Raw genomic sequence first — 24,749 nt, forward strand, 5'->3', positions numbered from 1 at the left:
TTTAATTTTTATTCATTGGGAATGTTTTATAGCAGAATGTAAAAAAAATATATAATTTTTTTTTTTCAGAATTGTCGCTCTTTTTTTGTTTATAGCGCAAAAAATAAAAATCGCCCAGGTGATCAAATACCACCAAAAGAAAGCTCTATTTGTGGGGAAAAAAAGGACATCAATTTTATTGGGGTACAGCATCGCATGACCACGCAATTGTCAGTTAAAATAATGTCGTATCTCAAAAAAAGGCCTGGTCATTAACCGGTTGCCGACCAGTCGCCGCCTTTTTACTGCGGCAGTGCGGCCCTCCTGCACAAACCGACGTAGGTCTATGTCGGTCACGCACCGGCAGCTAAGGGGCTAGTGTGCCACCAGGGGCGCACTCCCGCCCACACTCGGCAGCAGGAAAGCCGATGCACAGGTTAGGTGGCTCCGATTTCCTTGCATTTCATCCGGATGACGGGTCTCACCAGCACCAGGTCGGACTGATACACCTGAGCGGCTCTGTTTCTCTTATTTCCCGCCGATTGCCGCCTGACACCCGCGATCGCTCCCCGCTGAGAGAGAAGAACGGTCGACTGTTGTAAACACAGCTGACCGTTCTCCTCTCTGGAATTATCACAGAGCGCTTGTGATCCTTCTATATATAGAATCACATGTCTCTATGGTCATTTCACAAGCCACACCCCCCCCCCCCCCACAGTTAGAATCACTCCCCTAGGCTCACATTTAACCCCTTGATCACCCACAGGGTTAACCCCTTCCCTGCCAGTGTCATTATTACAGTAACAGTGCATATTTTTAGCACTGATTACTGTAGTAATGTCACTGGTCCCCCCAAAAGTGTCAAAAATGTCAGTCAGGGGTCTGATCTGTCCGTCGTAATGTCGCAGTCCCGCAAAAAAAATCGCAGACCACCGCTATTGCTAGTAAAAAAAAAAAAAAAAACAATAAAAATGACATAAATCTTTCCCGTAGTTAGTAGACGCGATAACTTTTGCCCAAACCAATCAAAACACACTTATTGCGATTTTTTTACCAAAAATATGTAGCAGAAAACAAATTGGCCTAAAATGTTAAAAAATTTAGATTTTTAATTTTATTTTTATTTTTTTTGAGACTGTCATATAGCAGAAAGTGAAAAATATTGTTTTGACTGACGCATTTCGTCAGTAATGACATGACTCCTGATGACGTCAAATGTTACTGATGAAACGCATCGGGTCTGAGGTATGCCGCTACGTCGCTTCCGGTGTATTCAATAAATTAATTTATAACATACTACACCATAAAGGCTTCCTATTCTTCCTCTCTTTACCTGCCTGGATTATTTTCTTATACTTAAATTTAAACTTAAACTTATATTTGAATGAGAACATCATCCTCCAGGGTAGTGGAGTTCACCCTCGATTTCAAGCCTATTTTGACTGCCTGTAATAGGGATCAATTATATTTGGTAAGTGGGATGTTCATGTGGTGTCTGTGAAGGAGAGCACTAATCCACGAACACGAGTGGCTGGTGGTCTGAAGCAAAGGATTCCACTATGTATAATTTTTGAGCACATATATACTTGTTGAGCACAATTTTTTGAACACAGAATTCAGAATGTATGCTGGACTGTAATGTATATGTATTTTATGAGCGCGGTCCCCCTTTTTTTTTACATATTTGTACTTTGCCTTCCCTGGTTCTCCCTCCCATCAACATGTTAATACAATTAACCTTTCCATTTTCCTTACACCCCCCCCCCCCCCCAATGGGACTCAAAACATAAACTGACAGAGGTTCTAATCTAATTAAAAAAAAAAAAAAATTAATGAATTAATTAATTAAATTAATTAAATTAAATTAAAAAACAGGCTATACATGTACTGTTCTGAAACAGTTACATGACCACTCGTGAAAGGTATATTATGCCTTCCCTGGATCCTCTGTCCTCCTGCTGACCAACATGCTAAGTCTACTATAAAAAACTTTAAAAAAAAATTTGAATACAATTAGAATAAGAAATATATTTAAAAAAAATGTTGGCTATGCATCCTCCTGCTTATCTACATGTATAGTAAAAAAAATGAAAACATTTTAATAAATAAAATTAAAAAAAAAATAATAATTATATTTACTTATTTATATATATATATATATTTATTTAAATCTATTTATTAAAATCTTTTTTTATTTTTTATTTGTTTTACTATACATATAGATAAGCAGAAGGATGCATAGCCAACATTTTTTTTAAATATATTTTTTATTCTAATTGTATATACATTTTTTTTAAAAAGTTTTGTATAGCAGCATTTATGGTCAGCAGGAGGACAGAGGAACATGGGAAGGCATAATATACCTTTCGCGGGTGGTCGTGTAACTGTTTCAGAACAATGCATGTATAGCCTGTTTATTTATTTAAAAAAAAAAAAAAAATATATATATATATATATATATATATATATATATATATATTTTTTTTTTAGTTAATTAATTCATTTATTTATTTTAATTTTTTTTTGTAGTGAATTAGATTAGAACCTCTGTCAGTTTATGTTTTGAATCTGTGTCCCATTGGGGAGGTAAGGAAAATCGAAAGGTTTTATTTATTAATTGTATTAGCATATTGATGGGAGGGAGAACCAGGGAAGGCAAAGTATAAGCAGAATAATCATTAGCTTTAAAAAAAAAAAAAAAAAAAAAACCTTATAAATTTTAGCGGTTTTTTTTTTTTTTTTTATAATATCTTCTTGGTCTGAAAAGGACACTTATTCCTTTTAAAAGGGACACAATTCTAATATAAATGCACTTTATCTGGAGCTCTCCATCATTACATGGGCCGGTGTGATCTATGCGCAGTTTCCTGATAATCACATTAATATATGATGGATGATCCCCCCGGCTCTGTCATGTTACCCTTCAACAGCCGAGCCATCCATTGGGGCCCCTCCGTACAGATTAATCCCCCGGAGGCCTTTCATAGTCCCGAGCCCGTCCCTCGGGGACCGCAAAGGTTTAAAGTCAAGCCTTACAAGCTGGTGATTAATTCGGGTCCTCGCTGATAAAGAGGAATCCATTTTTTAATTTTAAAGGAGCCTGTTTGGAGCAATGACCCTGAAAATCGCTCTTCGGGAAAATTGAAATTTGACAGCTAATGTGTTCTGCGTCTAATGATTCGCCCGCCGTTCTTTAGTCGGAAATAAACACTTGTGAATGAAAGGGGCTGTTTAATGGTGAAATAAATCTGACCTCTAAAAACGTTGTGCCGTGATATGACAATTAGAAGTGTTATGACTCTCCGCACAAATTAAAGCAAAGCCATTAATAAGACCAGATTACCCTTCTCTGTACACTGGAGAAATTAATAATAACATATATATATTTTTTTTTTAAGCATGGTTGCAAGTGGGACAGCGGGAGAACACTTTTATTTTTTTAATTTTTATTTTTATATTTTTTTTGCTCAGTTTTGGCTAAAATATATATCAATAAAAGCATTTTCTTACATTTGTTCAATAAGTGTAAAAAAAAAAAAAAAAAACACTTGATCCTGACAGAAATCCAGTGAGCTGATAACTTCCTGTATTATTTTCTATGCTATCAGTTACATTGTTTACAGCTATCTATGTGGACTACAGAACCCCCCCCCCCCCCCCCATGGAGAAAGGAGGGGGTTTCTGTTGTCGTCCGATCTTACATAGTTGGTCAGGTTGAAAAAAGACACAAGTCCATCTGGCTCAACCAATAAAAAAACAAAAAATAGTAAAGAAAACACAACCATACAATCCCATATACACTATCTGTAGTGAGCATTGTCATACTTGATACTTGGACAGTAAATGTGTTACTGGAAAAATCACACAGTAAAAAAAATCTCTATTTTATTGAAGAAAAAAAAAAAAAAAGGAAAAACATCTGGGAAGAAAAGAAAAAAAAAAAAAAAAAAGTAAGAAGGAAAACTAATACAGCCAGCAGAGCTAAGAACTAGAATACTACAATTTATTACATGTTTTACCTTCGGTTTAGATACATTTTATTTTTAATGCCCACTGTACATGTTGAAATTTACAATCAATTAAAATATAAAAAATTGCAAAAAAAAAAAAAAAATTAAAAATAGCACATTTTTGAAAGGCTTATAGATAGTTCCTGCAATGAAAATGAATAAATAAATTTCAAAAAAATCTGGGGAAAAAAAAATAACGAATGCAGTCAGGAGAGCTATTAACTGGAATGCTACACTACAGTATATTACATTTTTTTTTTTACCTTGGGTTTAGATACATTTTATTTCTAATGTCCACTGTACATATTAAAATTAAGGCCTCATGCACACTGGACGTTTTTACAGCTGCTGTTAGCAGCGTCAGACGTTTTTTTTTGCAGCTGCAGAACGCCCATCCATGTTATTCTATGGCCTCATGCACACATAGAGCTTTTAGGAGCTCCAAGTGGCATAGGCGTTTTACAGCTCCAAAAAAAACCCAGGAACTGTGGGTTCAGGAGCTCCAGCGTCAAGCTGCAAAAAACGTCTGACGCTGCTAAAGGCTCCATAACGTTGCTTAACGTGCGTTAAGCCACGTTATACGTTTTTTTTCTTCCATTCAAAATCAATGGCTCCCTATGGGAGCCTATTGATTTGAATGGAAGTCACACCGCAGGTCGGATCAGGGTGATCCGACTTGCGGTGCGACCTGCACTGTGAGAATCTTGAGGGGGAACTCCACGCCAAAATGGGGAAAAAAACGGCGTGGGGTCCCCCCCAGGTTCCAAACCAGGCCCTTCGGGTCTGGTATGGAATTTGAGTGTAGCCCCACACCGAAAAAACGGCGTGGGGTCCCCCCCAAAATCCATATCAGACCCTTATCCGAGCATGCAGTCCGGCATGCCAGGAAAGGGGATGAGCGAGCGGCCCCACCCCCCTGGATCATACCAGGCCACACGCCCTCAACATGGGGGGGGTGTGGGTGCTTTGGGGCAGGGGGGGCTCTGCACCCCGCACCTCAAAGCACCTTGCCCCCATGTTGATGAGGACAAGGGCCTCATCCCCACAACCCTGGCCGGTGGTTGTGGGGGTCTGCGGGCAGGGGTCTCATCGGAATCTGGAAGCCCCCTTTAACAAGGGGGCTTCCCCAGATCCCGGACCCCCTCCCTATGTGAATGGGTATGGGGTACACTGTACCCCTACTCATTCACCCCATAAAATGCAGTGTATGGGAATAACGACAGGAGACGTTTTGGAAAATTTATTAAAAATCTTCATCCGGCTCTTCTCCTCTCCGGGGGTCTTCTGCTGTCTTCTCCTCTCCGAGGGTCTTCTGCTCTTTTGCTGTCCGCCCTTCTTGTCTTCTCCTCTCCGGGGGTCTTCTGCTGTCTTCTCCTCTCCGAGGGTCTTCTGCTGTCCGCCCTTCTGCTGTGCAATCTTCTTGTCTTCTCCTCTCCGGTCTTCTGCTCTTTTGCTGTCGGCTGTCGGCTGTCCTTCTTCCTCCGGTCCTCCTCCGACAACGTCTCCAGCGATTATGCCGGCCTCTGGTCTCTGCAGCTTATTATATAGCCATTAGGGGCGTGGCCGCCAGATGACGTCATCGGGAGACCACGCCCCCTTGTGTCACAGATGACGTCATATGTGACACAATGGGGCGTGGTCTCCCGATGACGTCATCTGGCGGCCACGCCCCTAATGGCTATATATTAAGCTGCAGAGACCAGAGGCCGGCATAATCGCTTGATCCGACCTGCGGTGTGACTTCCATTCAAATCAATAGGCTCCCATAGGGAACCATTGATTTTGAATGGAGGCAGAAAAAACGCTGCTAACAGCTACTGTGGCCAAACGTGCAATAACGCTAGTAGAAAAAGCTACTGAAAGCACGTTTTTACAGCTGCTGTTTCCCGGCGTTATGTAAACAGCTTTGGAGCACGTTTTTATGACGCCCTGTGTGCATGGAGCCTTAAATTGATTAATATGAACAATACAAAAAAAAAAAAAAATAAATATTGAAAGACTATAGAAACTTCCTGTAATGAGAATAAATAAATAAACAAACAAATGGAAAAACATCTGGGAAGAAAAAAAGAAAACGAATGCAGCCAGCAGAGCTAAAAACTGGATTAATACAGTACAATTTATTAATTGTTTTTTTTTTTTACCTTGGGTTCAGATACATCCAATTTCTAATGCGCACTGTACATGTTGTAATTTACAATTGATTTAAATATGAAAAATTGCAAAAATAAAAATAAAAAATAGCACATTTTTGAAAGACTTAGATACTTCCTGCAATGAGAATGAATAAATAAATAAATGGAAAATATCTGGGGAAAAAAAAAACAATGCAGTAAGCAGAGCTAATGACTGGAATGCTACAATATACTATTATTATTATTATTATTATTATGATTATTATTATGATTATTATTATTATTATTATTTATTTTATACCTTGGGTTTAGAAACATTTTATTTCTAATGTCCACTGTACATGTTGAAATGTGCAATCAATTTAAATATGAAAAATTGCAAAAATAAAAAAATAGCAAAATATTGAAAGACTTTATGGATACTTCCTGTAATGGGAATAAATAAACAAATGAAAAACATCTAGGAAGGGGGAAAAAAATTACTACAGTCAGCAGAGCTAATGCCTAGAATGCTACAATATATTACATTTTCTTTACCTTGGGTTTAGATATATTTTATTTCTAATGTCCACTGTACATATTGAAATTTACAATCAATTTAAATATGAAAATCTGCAAAAAAAAAAAATCAAAATAGCAAATTATTGAAGACTCCATAAGTCTTCAATAATTTGACGATAATTTGACAATAAGACTCCATTACTTCCTGTAATGAGAATAAATAAATGAGTAAACAAATGAAAAAACATCTGGGAAGAAAAAGAAAATGAAGCCAAAAATTGGAATAATACAGTACAATTTATTCATTTTTTTATTTTTTTTTTTACCTTGGGTTCAGATTCATCCCGTTTCTTATGGCCTCTGTACATGTTGCAATTTACAATTGATTTAAATATAAAAAATTGCAAAAAAAATAAAATAATAATAATTATTAAAAGACTTATGGATAATTCCTGCAATGAGAATCGATCAAACCAAAAATCAACTCAAACATTTTTTTTTTTTTTTGCATAAAGGGAACAGTACCAGTGATCAGCACAGACTACATACATAAAGTTGATAAAAAAAAATGCTTGATTCATTTCCAGACTAAATAATCGAGATGTCGTGGTTGAAAACAAGTTATTTTTTTTATTTATTTTTTTTTAGTTATTTGTTTGGGACGTTGCATTTTACACAATCAGTTTTTATGTAATTTAATCTGTTAGGTCACAGCGATTGTATTGATACCTTACTCATCATTGCACATCATTACTAAATCCACCAGGGGGTGCTAACAGTACACAGACTTTATGCCTAGAATCACCCTAACCTCAGCTGAGGCCGGGTTCACACTAGCTGCGGCCCGTGGGTCACAGGAGGGGGTCTGATGCGTCCCTTTTCTACGTTTCAGGTGTGAATCTGAAACGGAGTCAAAGACGCACCGGACTCTTTTTCCAGTGTGTATTACGGCCGCCCAGGAGCTGCGTATCCCACATCCAATTTACAAAAGTGTGAACCCAGCCTGACTCGTTGTATGTTATTTGCATATCTCTTACATCAAGAAGGAATAATAGTTTAGGACCCTTTCACACTTGTGCGACTTGTCCTGCGACTTGAGACTGCAAAGTCGCATGACAAGTCGTACTCCATGATTTCCAATGAGTACCATTCATATCTGTGCGACTTCAAGTCGCAGCGACTTCAAAGTAGACCCTGCACTACTTTTGTCCGACTTCGAGGCGACTTGAGGTCCATAGACCTCAAGATTACACAGGCATTGCTTCAAGTCGCGTCAAAGTCGTGTGACTTTCAGGTCGTACAAGTGTGAAAGAGGCCTTAACTGCAGTACCAGATCTCACCAGCAGATGGCCTGTAATTCTTGTCTTTTAAAATGTGACTAAAAGCAAAGTATTTTTCTTAGTTTTGAATAGAGTGGGGAGAGATTAGAACCCCTTTCAGGTTTTTATTTCTATCTGTGCTTCTGTTAGGGAGATTCGCTCTCTCTATTTGTCCTGTTTAATGTTATCAACCAGTGAAAGTAAAAGAAAATCCCACATTTTTGTTGACATCAGGTTATTGATAGAGGTGAAATCTCTACTTCTGGTGACACCCTGGGATTTCCTCACTTTGGAAGGATTTCCTCTCACTTCCTGTTTTGGCTATGGGACAGGAAGAGAAGGGAAATCTCCCCAATGGAACAAAGATAGCAAAAAAAAAAAAAAAACAGGGGTCTACCTATCTACCTAAAATTAAAAAAAAAAAAAAAAAGAAAAAAAAAGAAAAGCTTTGCCTTTAGTTCTACTTTAAGTCCAAAGTCATTTATCAAATAAAAAAAAATAAAACGTTTATTTGAATCTAAAATGTATAATAGTTTTACAAGTCAATTACAAGCCAATAAATTGTAATACAGCAAAAATACTTTTTCTTACAACATTGGTCATTTCAAGTGTTTTTTTTTTTTTTTTAATAACATATAGAATGCAGTCTGTCTCAGGATTTTTGTTATTTTTTTAAATTAAATTGTTGATCCTGCCAATAGATCTCTTATTTTTTTCACTTCCTTTGCTAAGGATACTCTTAGGACATGTAGTTTTAAATTTGAATTTTTAGACATTTTAAAATTTCGGAAGACAGCTGTATGCTCTCTATTTTATTCTATTATTCTTTTTTTTCTATTCTATTATATTTTCTATTCTTTATTATTATTTTATTTTTTATGCTATCCCATTTTTTTTATTTTCAAGTATATTAAATTATATTCTTTTATATTCTATTTTGTTTTATTCTATTCTTTTATATGTTACTCTATTATATTTCTGTATTTTCTATTCTCTTAAAATCAATTATGTTTTATTCTATTTTTTTTTTCTTTTCTATTACATTCCCTTTTTTTTTTATTCTATTCTTTTATTTTATTTTCTATTCTATTATATTTCTTTATTTTCAATTCTATTCTACGTCTTTATTTTAGATTCTATTCTGTTTTATTCTATTCTATTTTATTCTATTCTTTTATATTTAATTCTAAATTATTTCTGTATTTTCTATTCTATTCAATTATATTGTTTTAGACTATTCTATTCTTTTCTGTTCTATTTTTTTTCTATTCTATTATTTTACTTTCTATTTTATTCTTTTATTTTCTGTCATATTCTATTTTTTCATATATATTCAATTTTTGACTTTTCTATTTTAGTTTTTTTTTTTATTATTTTCTATTCTATTTTATTCTTCTATTTTCTGTTCTATTCTTGTATTTTCTTTTCTTTTCTATTATTTTCCATTCTATTCAATGTTATTCTTTCTTTATTTTCTGTCCAATTCTTTTTTGTTCTTTTCTATTCCATTCTATTCCTTTCTTTTCTTTTTATTTTCTTTTTATTTTCTTTTCCTTTATTTTCTTTTCCTTTCTTTTCTTTTCCTTTCCTTTCTTTTCTTTTCTTTTCTTTTCTTTTCTTTTCTTTTCTTTTCTTTTCTTTTCCTTTCTTTTCTTTTCCTTTCCTTTCTTTTCTTTCTTTTCTTTTCCTTTCTTTCCTTTCTTTTCTTTTCCTTTCTTTCCTTTCTTTTCTTTTCCTTTCTTTTCTTTTCTTTTCTTTTCTTTTCTTTTCTTTTCCTTTCTTTTCCTTTCTTTCCTTTCTTTTCTTTTCTTTTCCTTTCCTTTCCTTTCCTTTCCTTTCCTTTCCTATCTTTTCTTTTCCTTTCTTTTCCTTTCTTTTCCTTTCTTTTCTTTTCTTTTCTTTTCTTTGCCTTTCCTTTCCTTTCCTTTCTTTTCTTTTCTTTTCCTTTCTTTTCTTTTTTTTCTTTTCTTTTCTTTTCCTTTCTTTTTTTCCCTTTCTTTTCTTTTCCTTTCTTTTCTTTTCTTTTCCTTTCTTTTTTTTTTTCTTTTCTTTTAAGCAGCCTAAGTAGGAATCATCATTTTATTTCACGTATTTATTGCAATATGTTTCCATTTCAAATTATTGGAAGAACATGCCTTCAGACAGCAGCACTCAGGGCATGTGAACAATAATACATTTAGTGCCCCTATCCTCTAGAAATTGTTGAATTGGAAGGATTGGGAAAACAAGGATTTCGGGCACAAGGGATAAATAAAATAACTCTTTATTTGAATTCAAAGATAAAAACACAGGAACAATAGACATGTACTGAATTTTAAAAGGGAGGGCCTAAACAGGTCCCTAATGTGCTGTGTATTCGGTTCACAGTCAATAGAATCACAATTCACATACAGAATGTAGTATAATACAGTATACAAAAAATACTTCACATCAAGAAGTGCCCACGGATGGATACCCGAGTAAACAAGGTGCCGTCTGACCGGGTCATGTGATGTTTTGAATCATAAATTCACCATAATTGGTTAGCATTAGCTCGACATGTTTCGCTTTACTTGGGAAAGCTTCGTCCGGAGCTGTTACTAGGGCTTTCAATATATTCTGTATATTGTGTGATATAACACACGTTAGAAATTCCTTAGAACATAACGAGGGGGGTCTTTGTGGGCTTGCAGGAGACTCATATGAGGTCAGCAGGGCGATTATAATACGGTAAGCAATACACCGCTTATAATCAGTATCAATAGTTAACCGGGTATATAAATACCAGGTAGCTGTAAGGCCTTTAACCACTTTACGACCGCTCACAGTAATATTACTGCGGCAGAGTGGCTCGTTATCGTCTGACGACGTAGTACTACGTCGTCAGACACTCCCCCTTCTGGGCGGCGCTTGCGCGCCGCCGGAGTCTCGCTCCCGCTGTTTTCATTCACAGCGGGAGTCGGGCCAGGGGAGGAGCAGCGGCGATCGCCGCTGCTCTTACCCGATCGTCGGGGATCTAGTGTGGAGATCTGTTTACACACAGCGGACGGATCTCCATAGTGACAGGGAGTGACAGATCGGACTGTTCAGCATAGCTGGACATCCGATCTGTCCATGACTCACTCAGTCACCTCCCCCTCCACACGTCAGTAAGCACCAGGCATACATTAACCCCTCCCTCTCCAATAAAATTAACCCCTTCCCTGCCAGTGTCATTTTTACAGTAACAGTGCATATATATAGCACTGATTACTGCAGTAATGTCACTGGTACCCCCAAAAGTGTCAAAAATGTCAGTCAAGGGTCCGATCTGTCCGCCGCAATATCGCAGTCCCGCAAAAAAAATCGCAGATCGCCGCCATTACGCGTTAAAAAAAAACACCAAAAATGACAGAAATCTTTCCCTTTGTTAGTAAACGCAATAACTTTTGCGCAAACCAATCAAAATACGCTTATTGCGATTTTTTTTACCAAACATAGGTAGCAGAAAACAAATTGGCCAAAAATTTTTTAAATGGTTTTTACATCTTTTTTGGGGGGAATTTCATATAAAAAAATGTTAAAAATATTGTTATTTTTTCAAAATAAACGCTATTTTTTTGTTTATAGCGCAAAAAGTAAAAATCGCACAGGTAATCAAATACCACCAAAAGAAAGCTCTGTTTGTGGGAAAAAAAGGACGTAAATTTCGTTTGGGTACAGCGTCGCACGACCGCGCAATTGTCAGTTGAAGTCGCACAGCGCCGAATCGCAAAAAGTGGCCTGGACGGAAGACAGCAAAATCCTCCGGTGGTAAAGTGGTTAAATATAATGCATAGCACACCGTAAGCTCATCATGAGCTCCTGTTGCCTCTTCAAGATCACCCCTCCGGATGGGGAACCGCCGCCATGACATTCAGACCCCCCTCGTTATGTTCTAAGGAATTTCTAACGTGTGTTATATCACACAATATACAGAATATATTGAAAGCCCTAGTAACAGCTCCGGACGAAGCTTTCCCAAGTAAAGTGAAACATGTCGAGCTAATGCTAACCAATTATGGTGAATTTATGATTCAAAACATCACATGACCCGGTCGGACGGCACCTTGTTTACTCGGGTATCCATCCGCGGGCACTTCTTGATGTGAAGTATTTTTTGTATACTGTATTATACTACATTCTGTATGTGAATTGTGATTCTATTGACTGTGAACCGAATACACAGCACATTAGGGACCTGTTTAGGCCCTCCCTTTTAAAATTCAGTACATGTCTATTGTTCCTGTGTTTTTATCTTTGAATTCAAATAAAGAGTTATTTTATTTATCCCTTGTGCCCGAAATCCTTGTTTTCCCAATCCTTCCAATTCATCCATTTCAAATTAATTTTTAATTTGAATTCAGATAGATCGTTTTGTTATAATTTTTTTCAGAGTCGTTAAACTTTGTTACTATTGTGGTTTAGAAATTCAGATACATCCGAATCTCCAAATAACTAAATTTTTGTCCAAATTTTGATTCTTAACTAATTGAATTGCACGTCCACTGGGTTCTGGATGACATTGTCCCGGCACTGATAATAGAAGTGATATTACACAGAATTTGGTATAATTTATTACATTGCACCATGCAGCTGGAGACACCGATAAGGGGGCATAAACACAAATTCTCATAGTGTTGGTAATCACAGAGCCAACCAACAGAAGACAACAGATAAAAACCCAAATTAAGGGATTTTAGTACATCACAGGCTACATAAAGGTTTCCAGTTCAATATGGAAATATTTCCAAACATTTCTGTTTCTGATTGTTGTTTTCTATCTTTCTTTTTGTTTTTCCCTCCAGGTTATGTCGCAATGGGAGCCGTCCAGCCATCGTTCTGGGGACAACAACCATTGATACAGCCGCAGATGGTCTTGGGCGGCCAGCCTCCCGTTCCTCAGGTTATGCAGGGAAACCAGACAATAGCATGGGCCCAGCCAGGCCTTTATCCCCCCACTCAGCAACAGCCGTGGCCCACACTGCCCGGTCAGTTCCCACCCGCTGCCTTCATGCCAACACAGACTGTATTGCCTTTCCAAGCAGCCATGTTCCAAGGTAGTACGGCCCCGGTAGCCGCTGTGCCACCCTCCAGCGACTCCATGCGATCAAGCCCCCTGCGGCCTGATCAGACAGTAACGAAGGAGATGTTCAAGGATTTCCAGATGGTGAACCCTCCTCCAGTGCCATCCAGACAGCCGGACCAGCCTGCCCTACAGTGTACCTCAGATGCCTTCTCAAGCTACTTCGACAAAGTTGGTCTTGTGCAAGATACGGACGACTGTGACGACTTTGACATCTCGCAGTTGAACCTGACACCCATGACTTCCACCTCGCCCTCAACTAATTCACGTAAGTATCACGTTTTGTTGGCCTCCCAATTGGTAACACAAAGGGCAATGAATACATCTTCTCCATATTTGTCTTTAAGAACCATTCAGAAAATATTAATTGTGAAAATATTTGGGGTAAGAACCCTCATAATGGGCACAGCAGGTGTACAGACCCAGGAACTCAGCACAGGGATGGTGGGAACTCCTCATAATGGGCACAGCAGGTGTACAGACCCAGGAACTCAGCACAGGGATGGTGAGAACCCCTCATAATGGGCACAGCAGGTGTACAGACCTGGGAACTCAGCATAGGGATGGCGGGAACCCCTCATAATGGGCACAGCAGGTGTACAGACCCAGGAACTCAGCACAGGGATGGTGGGAACTCCTCATAATGGGCACAGCAGGTGTACAGACCCAGGAACTCAGCACAGGGATGGTGGGAACTCCTCATAATGGGCACAGCAGGTGTACAGACCCAGGAACTCAGCACAGGGATGGTGAGAACCCCTCATAATGGGCACAGCAGGTGTACAGACCTGGGAACTCAGCATAGGGATGGCGGGAACCCCTCATAATGGGCACAGCAGGTGTACAGACCCGGGAACTCAGCATAGGGATGGTGGGAACCCCTCATAATGGGCACAGCAGGTGTACAGACCCGGGAACTCAGCACAGGGATGGTGAGAACCCCTCATAATGGGCACAGCAGGTGTACAGACCTGGGAACTCAGCATAGGGATGGCGGGAACCCCTCATAATGGGCACAGCAGGTGTACAGACCCGGGAACTCAGCATAGGGATGGTGGGAACCCCTCATAATGGGCACAGCAGGTGTACAGACCCGGAAACTCAGCAGGGGGATGGTGGGAAGTCCTCATAATGGGCACAGCGGCTGTACAGACTTGGGAGCTCAGCACAGGGATGCTGGTAACACCTCATAATGGGCACAGCTGGTGTACTGACTCAGTAGCTCATCACAGGAATGGTGGGAACCCCTCATAATGGGCACAACTGGTATACAGACTCGGGAGCTCATCACAGGGATGTTGCCCACATGGAAGAAAAATATATTTAAAATATATTTAAAAAAAATTCATTATTTTCCCCAAATATATTAGAAATATATTTGAAATGCTACAATTTTGGCCATATTCAATATATTTCTAAAAATTTTTCCCTAAATATATTGGAAATATATTTTTCTTCCATATGGGTGGGAACCCCTCATAATGGGCTCAGCAGGTGTGCAGACCCGGGAACTCAGCACAGGGATGATGAGAACCCCTCATAATGGGCACAGCAGGTGTACAGACCCAGAGACTCAGCACAGGGATGGTGAGAACCCCTCATAATGGGTACAGCAGGTGTACAGACCCAGGAACTCAGCACATGGATGGTGGGAGCCCCTCATAATGGGTACAGCAGGTGTACAGACCCAGGAACTCAGCACATGGATGGTGGGAGTCCCTCATAATGGGTACAGCAGGTGTACAGACCCAGGAACTCAGCACAGGGATGGTGGGAGCCCCTCATAATGGGCACAGCAGGTGTACAGACCCAGGAACTCAGCACATGGATGGTGGGAGCCCCTCATAATGGGCATAGCAGGTGTACAGACCCAGGAACTCAGCACAGGGATGGTGGGAACTCCTCATAATGGGTGCAACAGGTGTACAGACCCAGGAACTCAACACAGGGATGGTGGGAACCCCTCATAATGGGCACAGCGGGTGTACAGACCTGGGAACTCAGCACAGGGATGGTGGGAGCCCCTCACAATGGGCATAGCAGGTGTACAGACCCAGGAACTCAGCACATGGATGGTGGGAGCCCCTCATAATGGGTACAGCAGGTGTACAGACCTGGGAACTCAGCATAGGTATGGTGACAACCCCTCATAATGCTCACATGGGGTGTACAGACCTAGGAACTCAGGGTAGAGATCCCACTAACAGAATCCCAAAGACATAAGTTGGAAATGTTGGTTTTTGGGAAGAAAGAGCTTTTAGGTTTTTCACTATGACACCTTTAGTGTTTGTCTTGTGCTTTGTATTTACATATTCTGTAGGGTTTCTTAGTTACCATTGTGTCTTTATTGGGTGGTGGTGTGATATAACATACCTCCCAACTTTTTGAGATGAGAAGGAGGGACACCTGTTAACAAAAATGGGAAGGCATAGGACACACCCCCTGCCACACCCCCTTAAAGGAGAATTATACAAAAAGCTGATTAGTTAAATCAACAACTGCTTTTTTATTTTTTTATTTTACCGCTACTATTCCTTTATATTGGCTTTTGAGATCTACAGACGCAGCGACTTAGAAATTGGATGATTTAAAGTGGATTGAAGGTTTAGCGCTGGGAAAGACTTTTTGAAAGATTAAAAGTGCATTTTATATACAACTATAGAGATTAGACCAAAATGAGGGACAAATGAGGAGGAAAGAGGGACAGAGGGACTTTGTTCCAAATCAATGTTTACACCGGCAGACCACTGTTCTTTCTCCACGGGGAGCGATCTCGGGTGCCCGGGGCGGCAATCGCGGCCACCGGACCAGCAGATCAGCTTTTCCCGCGGCGAATGGGTGTACGCGCGTCCCCACTCACGGTCCCGCTAAGTGAAGTACAGTTACGATGTTTCGCGGGACAGAGCCGACCTGCCGCAGTACATGTACTGCTGGCGTTCGGCAAGTGGTTAACCACTTCTGGACCGGAAGGATTTGCCCCCTTAATGACCAGGTAATTTTTTTGCGATTCGGCACTGCGTTACTTTAACTGACAATTGCGCGGTCGTGCGACGCTGTACCCAAACAAAATTGACGTCCTTTTTTTCCTACAAATATTCACTTTCTTTTGGTGGTATTTGATCACCTGTGCGATTTTTATTTTTTGTGCTATAAACCAAAAAAGAGCGACAATTCTGAAAAAATAAAAACAATATTTTTCACATTCTGCTATATAACATTCCCAATAAAACATTTTTTTTTATAAATCAAATTTTTTCATCATTTTAGGCCAATTTGTATTCTGCTACATATTTTTGGTAAAAAAAAATTCAAAATAAGCGTATATTGGTTTGCGCAAAAGTTATTGCGTCTACAAACCAGGGGAAAGATTTATGTCATTTTTATTTATTTTTTTTTTATTTTTTTTACTAGTAATGGCGGCGATCGGCGATTTTTAGTGGGATTGCGGCGGACAGATCAGACCCCTAACTGACATTTTTGACACTTTTGGGGGGACCAGTGACATTACTGCAGTAATCAGTGCTAAAAAATATGCACTGTCACTGTACTAATGACACTGGCAGGGAAGGGGTTAACACCAGGGGCGACCAAAGGGCTAAATGTGTCCCTAGGGCAGTGATAGAGAACTACATTTCCCATAATGCTCAACTACACTGCAGAGTTCCAAAACATTTGGGGTGCCAAGGTTCGCCATCACTGCCCTAACTGTGTGGGCAATGTACTTATGGAATGAATACAGAGATCTGTGTTCCTAAATAAGAGGAAGTCAGGAGCAAGCCGGGTCAAACACAGAAGTCAGCAGAATCAGGTACAGGAACACAGGTAAAGCTGCAGATCAGACAGCAATGGACTAGTGCAGCTGCTGCACTTATATAGTAGGTGAGGTTGAATAAAGACAATAGTCCATCCAGTTCAACCTGTGTAGGTGTGTGTGGCTGTAATCATCTCACATAGCCCTCAATCTCCTGATCCTTGAGATGTAAGTCTAAGAGTCTTTTGAAAGTCACCATACTACCCGCAGAAACCACCTCTTGTGGTAGACAATTCCACAATCTTGTAGCCCTAACAGTAAAGAACCCCCCACGTTGCCTGAGGTTAAAACGCTTCTCCTCTAATCGCATTGTATGTCCTCGAGTCCTCATGCAATTCCTTCGAATGAACAGCTTTTCTTCTAAGCTGAGATCCCCATTAAGATATTTATAAATTGCTATCATGTCCCCTCTCAGACGTCTTTTCTCCAGGGAAAATAAATCGAGCGATTGCAGCCGCTCTTCATAGGTAAGGTCCTCCAACCCCCTAATTAGTTTAGTTGCCCTTCTCTGGACTTTCTCCAGCTCCAACACATCCCTCCTGAGGACTGGCGACCAGAACTGGACAGAATACTCCAGATGCGGTCGGACCAGAGTTTTATAAAGTGGAAGGATTATAGTCTTATCTCTGGAATACATCCCTTTCTTTATGCATGCTAATATTCTGTTGGCTTTGGAAGCTGCCGCTTGGCATTGCATGCTGTTGCCTAATCTATCATCAACTAAGACTCCCAGATCTTTCTCCATTTTTGATTCCCCCAAGGGTTCCCCTCCTAACGTGTAATGTGTTTTTATGTTTTTGGTCCCCAAGTGCAAAACCTTACACTTCTCCACATTAAACCTCATTTGCCATGTCGTTGCCCACTCCGTAATTTTGTCCAGGTCATTCTGTAGGATATCTGCTTCATGCTGTGCAGTTATTGCCCTGGCCAATTTTGTGTCATCTGCAAAAACTGATAATATAGAGGCCATTCTGCACCAATGTCAATGGCGAATGCATGTGCATAGCCGTGTGAGTGCGAATCTTCTTGCGTCTGTGCCCGGCAAGACAGGCACCCACGGACCCGTGCCTGCGCATTTGCATTCGCCTCGGAACTTCAGCTGTACTTTGGCCATCATGTCCCTGACAGAGGCTATGAGAAAGGCTTCAGCCAAAACGTGTTATAACTGTTTCCTATGTAGCCAATAAGGAATTGTCACAATGGATGTTACAGAGTAGCCAGATTTATTATATTAGAGGATTATTGCAACATTTCAAAGGCATTTGGGCGAAGCTCCGGTTTCCATTCTCCCAGGTCATTTGCGGTAGAGCGTATTTTCTTTGTTGGACTGTGCTGTTTTCATCCTGAGTTTTCCTTTACTTAACCGGTTCTGGACCACCCGCCGCAGTTTTACTGCGGCAGGCAGCCCCTCTTGCATGAATCTACGTAGGTATGCGTCGGTTGCGTGCCTGCAGCTAGGGATCGAGCCCCCCACCACTTGGAAGCCAGGACTCCAATGCACGGGGCCGGCAGCTCTAAATGCCGCCTGACACCTGCGATCGTTCCCCGCTGAGAGAGAAGAACGGTCGGCTGTTGTAAACACAGCTGACCGTTCTTCTCCCTGGAATGATCACTGAGTGCCTGTGATCCTTCTATATAGGAACACAGGTCTCTATGGTCATTTCAAACCCCCCCCCCCACAGTTAGAATCACACCCCTAGGCTCACATTTAACTCCTTGATCACCCATAGTGTTAGCCCCTTCCCTGCCAGTGTCATTATTACAGTAACAGAGCATATTTTTATCACTGATTACTGTAGTAATGTCACTGGTCCCCCCAAAAGGGTCAAAAATGTCACTTAGGGGTCCGATCTGTCCGCCACAATGTTGCAGTCCCAGTAAAAATCGCAAATTGCTGCCATTACTAGTAAAAAAAAAAACTATAAAAATTACATAAATCTTTCCAGTAGTTTGTAGACGCGATAACTTTTGCGCAAACCAATTAAAATACGCTAATTGGGATTTTTTTTTACCAAAAATATGTAGCAGAATACAAATTGGCCTAAAATGTTAAAAAAAATTTGATTTATAATTTTCTTTTTTTTTTTCTGTTATATAGCAGAAAGTAAAAAATATTGTTTTTTTTTTTTTCAGAATTGTCGCTCTTTTTTTGTTTATAGCGCAAAAAATAAAAATCGCACAGGTGATCAAATACCACCAAAAAAAAAAAACTCTATTTGTGGGAAAAAAAGGACATCGATTGTATTTAGGTACAGCGTCGCACATTTAGGTACAGCGTCGCACGACCGCACAATTGTCCGTTAAAGTAACGCAGTGCCGAATCGCAAAAAATGGCCTGGTCATTAAAGCGGAGTTTCGGCCTCGGGGGTGAAATTTAGCTACAAATACCCCCCGGGACAGTCGGGGCTAGTACATTCCACAATGGATAGCCTCTGTACTGTCCCGGGTCGCACTTACCTTTTAGAAGAAATACTTACCTTGAAAATTTCTTCTCCAGTGCTGCCATCTCAGGTGTGGGCAGCTGAAGCCGCAGCGTCCTCTTCTGCATCCTCTTTTCCCACAATGCACTGCACCGGCCCCGCTCCTTACTTCCGGTGCGGGTGCATCATCCCTCCACAGCTTCTGGGCATGCCTAGAAGCTGTTTAGCAATGTATGACGCGCCCGCACCGGAACTGACGAGCGGGGCCGGTGCAGGGCATTCTGGGAGAAGAGGATGCGCTGGCTTCAGCTGCCCACACCTGAGATGGCAGCACTGGAGAAGAAATTTTCAAGGTAAGTATTGATTGATTCCTGGGAGCGATGACGTTCAGCTCCCAGGAATTAATGCAAAGAGGAAGTGACGGGGCGGGCCGCGGCCGCAGAGGGAGGAAGTGGAAGAAAGGTAAGTATATTTTATTCAATAACAAGGTAAGTAAACAAAAATAAAAATCCATTTGTTTTTCAGGTGACCTAGAGCAAGCGGATGGCCCAAAATCGATTATGTCGATTTTGAGGCCGGAACTCTGCTTTAAAGGGGAAAATCTTCCAGTCCAGAAGTGGTTAACAAAAATGTATTTCAATTCTTTTTTTAACCACTTTACCTCCGCTCACATGGAGGCTACTGCGGCAAAGTGCCGCGATCCCGTCCAGCGACGTAGACCTACGTCGCTGGACTCCGCGCCTTGTGGGCGGCGCTCGCGTGCCGCCGGAGGCTCGCTCCCGCTGTGTTCATTCACAGCGGGAGTTGGGCCAGGGGAGGAGCAGCGGCGATTGCCGCTGCTCTGCCCCGATCGTCGGGGATCGAGTCTGGAGATCCGCCCGCTGTGTGTAAACACAGCGGGCGGATCTCCATAGTGACAGGGACTGACAGATGGGAGTGTTCAGCATAGCTGGACATCTGATCTGTCCTTCTGTCACACAGTCACCTCCCCCCCCCTCACGTCAGTAAGCACCAGGCATACATTAACCCCTCCCTCTCCAATAAAATTAACCCCTTCCCTGCCAGTGTCATTTTTACAGTAACAGTGCATATATATAGCACTGATTACTGTAGAAATGTCACTGGTACCCCCAAAAGTGTAAAAAATGTCAGTCAAGCGTCCGATCTGTCCGCCGCAAAGTCGCAGTCCCGCAAAAAAAATCGCAGATCACCGCCATTACGCGTTAAAAAAAAAAACACCAAAAATGACAGAAATCTTTCCCTTAGTTAGTAAACGCAATAACTTTTGCGCAAACCAATCAAAATACGCTTATTGTGATTTTTTTTACTAAACATAGGTAGCAGAAAACAAATTGGCCAAAAATTTTAAAAAAATTTGATTTTTACATTTTTTTTGGGGGGAATTTCATATAAAAAAATGTGAAAAATATTGTTATTTTTTCAAAATAAACGCTCTTTTTTTGTTTATAGCGCAAAAAGTAAAAATCGCACAGGTGATCAAATACCACCAAAAGAAAGCTCTGTTTGTGGGAAAAAAAGGACGTAAATTTCGTTTGGGTACGGCATCGCACAACCGCGCAATTGTCAGTTAAAGTCACACAGCGCCGAATCGCAAAAAGTGGCCCAGACGTAAGACAGCAAAATCCTCCGGTGGTAAAGTGGTTAAAGTGATACATCGGGTTGATGTCTTGCATTAGACTTCCAGTGACATTTGATTTATTAGCAACTTTGTAATACGTTTTAGAAAGTCTATTTATTTCCCGTTTGAGTCATATTTGGCTGAACATTAATAAAAGTTGGCTATGAGACGGCGGGTTCATGTGTCACCCAATGATGAATCTTTATAGTTGCTGTGCTGTATCACACCACAGGCTGACATCTCTCACCGCTGTCATTCAATTCACTATTCAAGTAGAAGTAAACCCTAAAGTAATGACAGTTCACAAACAGTTCACCAGGGATTGGTTTAATGAAGGCTCCAAGCTTATATACTCTTGTGAATTACCTTTAACCACTTCTGGACCGGAAGGATTTGCCCCCTTAATGACCAGGCCATATTTTGCAATTCGGCACTGCGTTATTTTAACGGACAATTGCGCGGTCGTGCGATGCTGTACCCTAAAGGAAATTGACGTCCTTTTTTTCCCACAAACAGAGCTTTCTTTTGGTGGTATTTGATCACCCGTGCGATTTTTATTTTTTGTACTATAAACAGAAAAATAGTGACAATTCTGAAAAAAAAAAAAAAATAAACAATATTTTTCACATTCTGCTATATAACATTTAAAAAAAAAAAAAAAAAAATCAAATTTTTTCATCCTTTTAGGCCAATTTGTATTCTGCTACATAGTTTTTGTAAAAAAAATCCCAATAAGCGTATTCTAAATGGTTTGCGCAAAAGTTATCGCCTCTACAAACTAGGGGAAAGATTTATGTCATTTTTATTTATTTATTTATTTTTTTCGTAGTAATGGCGACGATCTGTGATTTTTAGCGGGACTGCGACATTGCGACGGACAGATCGGACCCCTAACTGACATTTTTTACACTTTTGGGGGGACCAGTGACATTACTGCAGTAATCAGTGCTAAAAATATGCACTGTTACTATAATAATGACACTGGCAGGGAAGGGGTTAACACCAGGGGTGACTAAAGGGTTAAATGTGTCCCTAGGGCAGTGATGGCGAACTACATTTCCCATAATTCTCAGCCACACTGCAGAGTGCATGAGCGTCATGGGAAATGTAGTTCCAAAACATCTGGGGTGCCAAGGTTCGCCATCACTGCCCTAGGGGGGTGCTTTCTAACTGTGTGGGGGATGTACTTTTGGAATGAACACACAGACCTGTGTGCCCAAATATGAGGAACACAGGATCCCTGTGTTCATTGCTGACTGTAATAATGACACTGGCAAGGAAGTTAACCCAGGGGCGATCAAAGGGGTAAATGTATGCCTAGGGGGTGCTTTTTAACTGTGAGGGGGATGGGCTTGTGAAATCAACACAGAGACCTGTGATCCTAAATAGGAGGATCTGAGGCGCTCTGTGCTGATTCCCGAGAGAACAACGGTCTGCTGTGTTTACAACAGCAGACCGCCGTTCTCTCTTCACAGGGAGCGATCGCAGGTGTCCGGCGGCAATCGTTTCCGCTGGCCCCATGGATAAATGGATAATGAAAAAACTGACAGGGACCTGACCGGAAAGCCCGTGTGAAAGGGGCCTTACAGGGGCATCTCATAAAATTAGAATATCATGAAAAAGTTAATTTATTTCAGTAATTTAATTCAAAAAGTGAAACTCATATATTTTATATAGATGCGTTACGCACACAGTGATATTTTTCAAGCATTTCTTTCTTTTAATTTTGATGATTATGGCTTACAGCTAGTGACAACCCAAAATTCAGTATCTCAGAAAATCAGAACATTACAGAAGACCAACAGGATTTTTAATAGAGAAATGTTGGCTTAGTGAAGTCTGTCCATGTACAGTATAGAATGCACTCAATACTTGGTCGGGACTTTTTGCATGAATTATTGCATCAATGCGGCGTGGCATGGAGGCGATCAGCCTGTGGCACTGCTGAGGTGTTATGGAAACCCAGGTTGCTTTGATAGCGGCCTTCAGCTCATCTGCATTGTTAGGTCTGGTGTCTCTCATCTTCCTCTTGACAATACTCCACAGATTTTCTATGGGGTTTAGGTCAGGCGAGTTTGCTGGCCAATCAAGCACAGTGATACCATGATCATGTGACCAGGTATTGGTAGTTTTGGCAGTGTGGGCGGTGCCAAGTCCTGCTGGAAAATGAAATCAGCATCTCCATAAAGCTGGTCAGCAGAGGGAAGCATGAAGAGCTCTATAATTTCCTCCTAGAGGGCTGCGCTGACTTTGGACTTGATACAACACAGTGGACCAACACCAGCAGAGGACACGGCTTCCCAAATCATCACCGACTGTGGGAAATTTTGCATTTGATTTGGAAATCACGGTCCCAGAGTCTGGAGGAAGAGTGGAGAGGCACAGAATCCAAGTTTCATGAGTTCCAGTGTGAAGTTTTCAAAAGTCAATGAGGATTTGGGGAGCCGTGCCATCTGCTGGTGTTGGTCTTGTCAGACTGGGTTTCCTTGCATCAAATTCGCATGAAAGGAGACTCTGATCGGCTCTCAATGGAGCTATGGTGGCTGGTTCTCCATGGGCGGAAAAATTAAAATTACGCAGTGCCGAATTGCAAAAAAGGGGGCAAATCCTTCCGGTACAGAACTGGTTAACAAACATTGTATATCTGGGCCGGGAAGCCGGCCACCACGTCCTTAACAACTGATGAGTCATTAGCTGTCAGTGGGTTTCCCCGCTGACAGCTGAATTAAAAAACAACAATTGCCGACAATAAAAACAAATCAGCAGAAAAAAGACTTGGCCCCCCACCCCCACTTCCCCAAAATCCATTCCAGGCCCTTTGCAAAACGCACCGCAAAACAAATCAAGCTCAGCCGCATAGATGTGAACTGAGACTTACAGCATTTCTTCACACCTGCCTAAAACTTTTGCACAGTACCGTATATTGCAGCCAATAAAAGACCACATTGGGATATTTCTTCGGTACGGGTCCCTATGATCCGGCTCCTCGCAAGTTTGTTGCAATAAATGTTTCAATAAATGCGTTTTGCATAACGGCGGTGACGCTACCGCTTTTTATTCGCAAATATTTCTTCCGTCGCGGAACATGGCGGCATAACGAATGTGTTTGTTCCCGCTATGAAAAATGCTTCTCAACACGTTTAGACAGCAAACAGGCGGCCCGGGAAAATTATTAGTTACAAGCCAGTGACTCCAAGAGGAATTTGATGGAGTCGGTTAAACTTCTGGCAGAGAGATCTGTAATAGAAAATGAAATATGGATTTCATAACAGTCTGTGTCCTTTTATCTATTCACTAACAAATTATTATTTTTTTTTTTGTCTTCGTCTCCACCTCGCCCTGCCCTCCAAACATGGAACTCCGGCTCAAAGTCATTGTCGGAGACATTGTAACGCAGGCCTTTAAATGCCTTTTGTTTCCAAAGGCTTTTACAATGTAGCGATTGTCTGATTGTGGATAATGCAGGGAAGGGCTGGAACACCTGTCAGTTATTCATTTCTGATAGGAGATTCAACTTTTTTATTTGCCCCATGAACTTCTAATGCACACTGTGGGCTTCAAACAGTGTGCACCAGAAGCTGCAGCAAGTCCTATAGACAAACCACATTATATGGCGCTCTTCTAGTTTAACCACTTGCCGACCGCCGCATGACTATTTACGTAGGCAGTCAGCCCCTCACAGGCAGGGCTACGTCGCTAGCCTGTGAGGGTCTAGGGAGCGAGCGCGCGCCGCCGGAGGCGCGCTCCCGCTTCCGCGTGGTCACGGACCCCCCCCCCCCCGCGCATGTGACCGGCGGACCCGATGTCTGCCGGTCACTCACGATCGTCGAGTGGAGAGGGAGAAAGGCAGGT

General features: G+C 41.0%; 1 protein-coding gene across 11 annotated transcripts in view; it reads left to right on the forward strand.

The window, feature by feature from the left end:
- Positions 1-24,749, forward strand: part of DAB1 (DAB adaptor protein 1) — a 1,145,503-nt gene that overhangs the window by 1,099,806 nt on the left and 20,948 nt on the right. For all 11 annotated transcript variants that reach the window (XM_082264815.1, XM_082264809.1, XM_082264811.1 and 8 more), the window contains one exon: positions 12,750-13,295. In XM_082264815.1, the coding sequence (XP_082120941.1) occupies positions 12,750-13,295 (546 nt within the window). The remainder of the gene's footprint in view (positions 1-12,749; positions 13,296-24,749) is intronic.

This window comes from Pelophylax lessonae (genome assembly GCF_965119305.1).
Source record: "Pelophylax lessonae genome assembly, chromosome: 8".
Lineage (NCBI taxonomy): Eukaryota > Metazoa > Chordata > Amphibia > Anura > Ranidae > Pelophylax > Pelophylax lessonae.